General features: G+C 54.2%; 1 protein-coding gene across 1 annotated transcript; it reads right to left on the bottom strand.

Moving 5' to 3' along the window:
• Window positions 1–13: 13 nt before the first annotated feature.
• Window positions 14–1,137, bottom strand: LOC128277247 (tudor and KH domain-containing protein homolog). Its single transcript, XM_053015689.1, has 2 exons — window positions 535–1,137; window positions 14–454 (listed from the first exon to the last, which is right to left on the bottom strand). Exons 1-2 carry the CDS (start codon window positions 1,001–1,003, stop codon window positions 30–32), a joined length of 894 nt encoding a protein of 297 aa, XP_052871649.1. The 5' UTR covers window positions 1,004–1,137; the 3' UTR covers window positions 14–29.
• Between the last annotated feature and the right edge of the window lie 7 nt (window positions 1,138–1,144).

The raw sequence follows: 1,144 nt of genomic DNA on the forward strand, positions 1-1,144 counted from the left end.
AGATATCCAATTATCAACACTCCTGTCGTCTAGTGTGTTCCATTGGTTAGACCTTTAGCATCGGCAAGCCTAGGTGGATCGTTGTGAGACACGGAGACGCGCTGGTGAGAAACAGGCTGTTGCTTGCTCAACGACACGACGGTTGCATTGGAAGTGCTACTCGAACCGCTGGCATCTTCAAGCTTATCGACACTGGACGACTGGGAGCCGCCACCACTGGCCAGGCCTAACCGGAACAGCTGACTGCGCGTGAGTTCGTCAGAACATTCGTTGGGCGCATACTTGGCCAAACCGGCGGCCACCAATTCGTGCGCTATGTTGATTTGATCCGTTCCGTTCGATGCCGTGTCGAACAGCTCCACACCCGGTACGGGGGAGCTTTCGCGGCCATGCTGAGAACTTTTGGATTTTCGGTACGTAACTATTTTCGAAACAATTTTCTTCCATCGAGCCACTGTGGAACATGAGAAATACATGAAATATTTAGTCAAGTTGAGCAACATCGAGGTCCCCCGCGGTAGAAATGGTCCTCACCGTGTGCTAGCTCTTCAAATCTGTCCGTAGCCTGCGTATCCCAGTTATCCTCGAGTGGGTTGCTGAGCGGATTGGAATGCACCGGTTGCACTTTTGCCAGAAAACATTCAATCGCCTGAAATCGCAGCGCCAGAAAATCCGGTCTCAACTCGTATACTTCCGTTGGATTGGTGTACTGGTTATCGCCATAATCGACAAAGTATAGGTCCAGTACGATCTCGCCCGGATGGTATTCGTTCGGGAGGATGGCGCTCACTTCCGCCCGGTACCACTTGTTGTCGGCGTTAAACTCGACGGACACAATCTGGCCGAGGTATGGTTTGCGAATCCGGTGCAGTTCGCGATTCGGCGCCTGGCCGTAGTACTCAGTCATGCTGTCGACGAGGGCATCCAACTCTGCAGACTGTGGACCGACGAGTTGGACAAAAAATTTGCTTGGCGACACCACGGCCGACACAAACACTTCCATTTGGCCAGCGCCGAAACTGCTGGGGCCACTGAGTTTTTCTACCGTCACCGGTTTGGGCGGCGGATTAGAGGCTGCTGCCTGGTCGCCCGGCGTCGGAGTTGGAGCCGCGCTGGAGGGAGGAGTTCGTAGGCGGGGTTCACG

The sequence above is a fragment of the Anopheles cruzii genome, unplaced genomic scaffold, assembly GCF_943734635.1.
Source record: "Anopheles cruzii unplaced genomic scaffold, idAnoCruzAS_RS32_06 scaffold04963_ctg1, whole genome shotgun sequence".
Taxonomy (NCBI): domain Eukaryota; kingdom Metazoa; phylum Arthropoda; class Insecta; order Diptera; family Culicidae; genus Anopheles; species Anopheles cruzii.

What these genes read in the sequence shown, in the direction of transcription:
- LOC128277247 (XM_053015689.1), bottom strand. Translation starts at nt 1,003, where the DNA reads ATGGAAGTGTTTGTGTCGGCCGTGGTGTCGCCAAGCAAATTTTTTGTC. An exon ending in ATTTGAAGAGCTAGCACACG is followed by an intron (nt 455 to 534) that starts GTGAGGACCATT and finishes CATGTTCCACAG; the next exon opens with TGGCTCGATGGAAGAAAATT.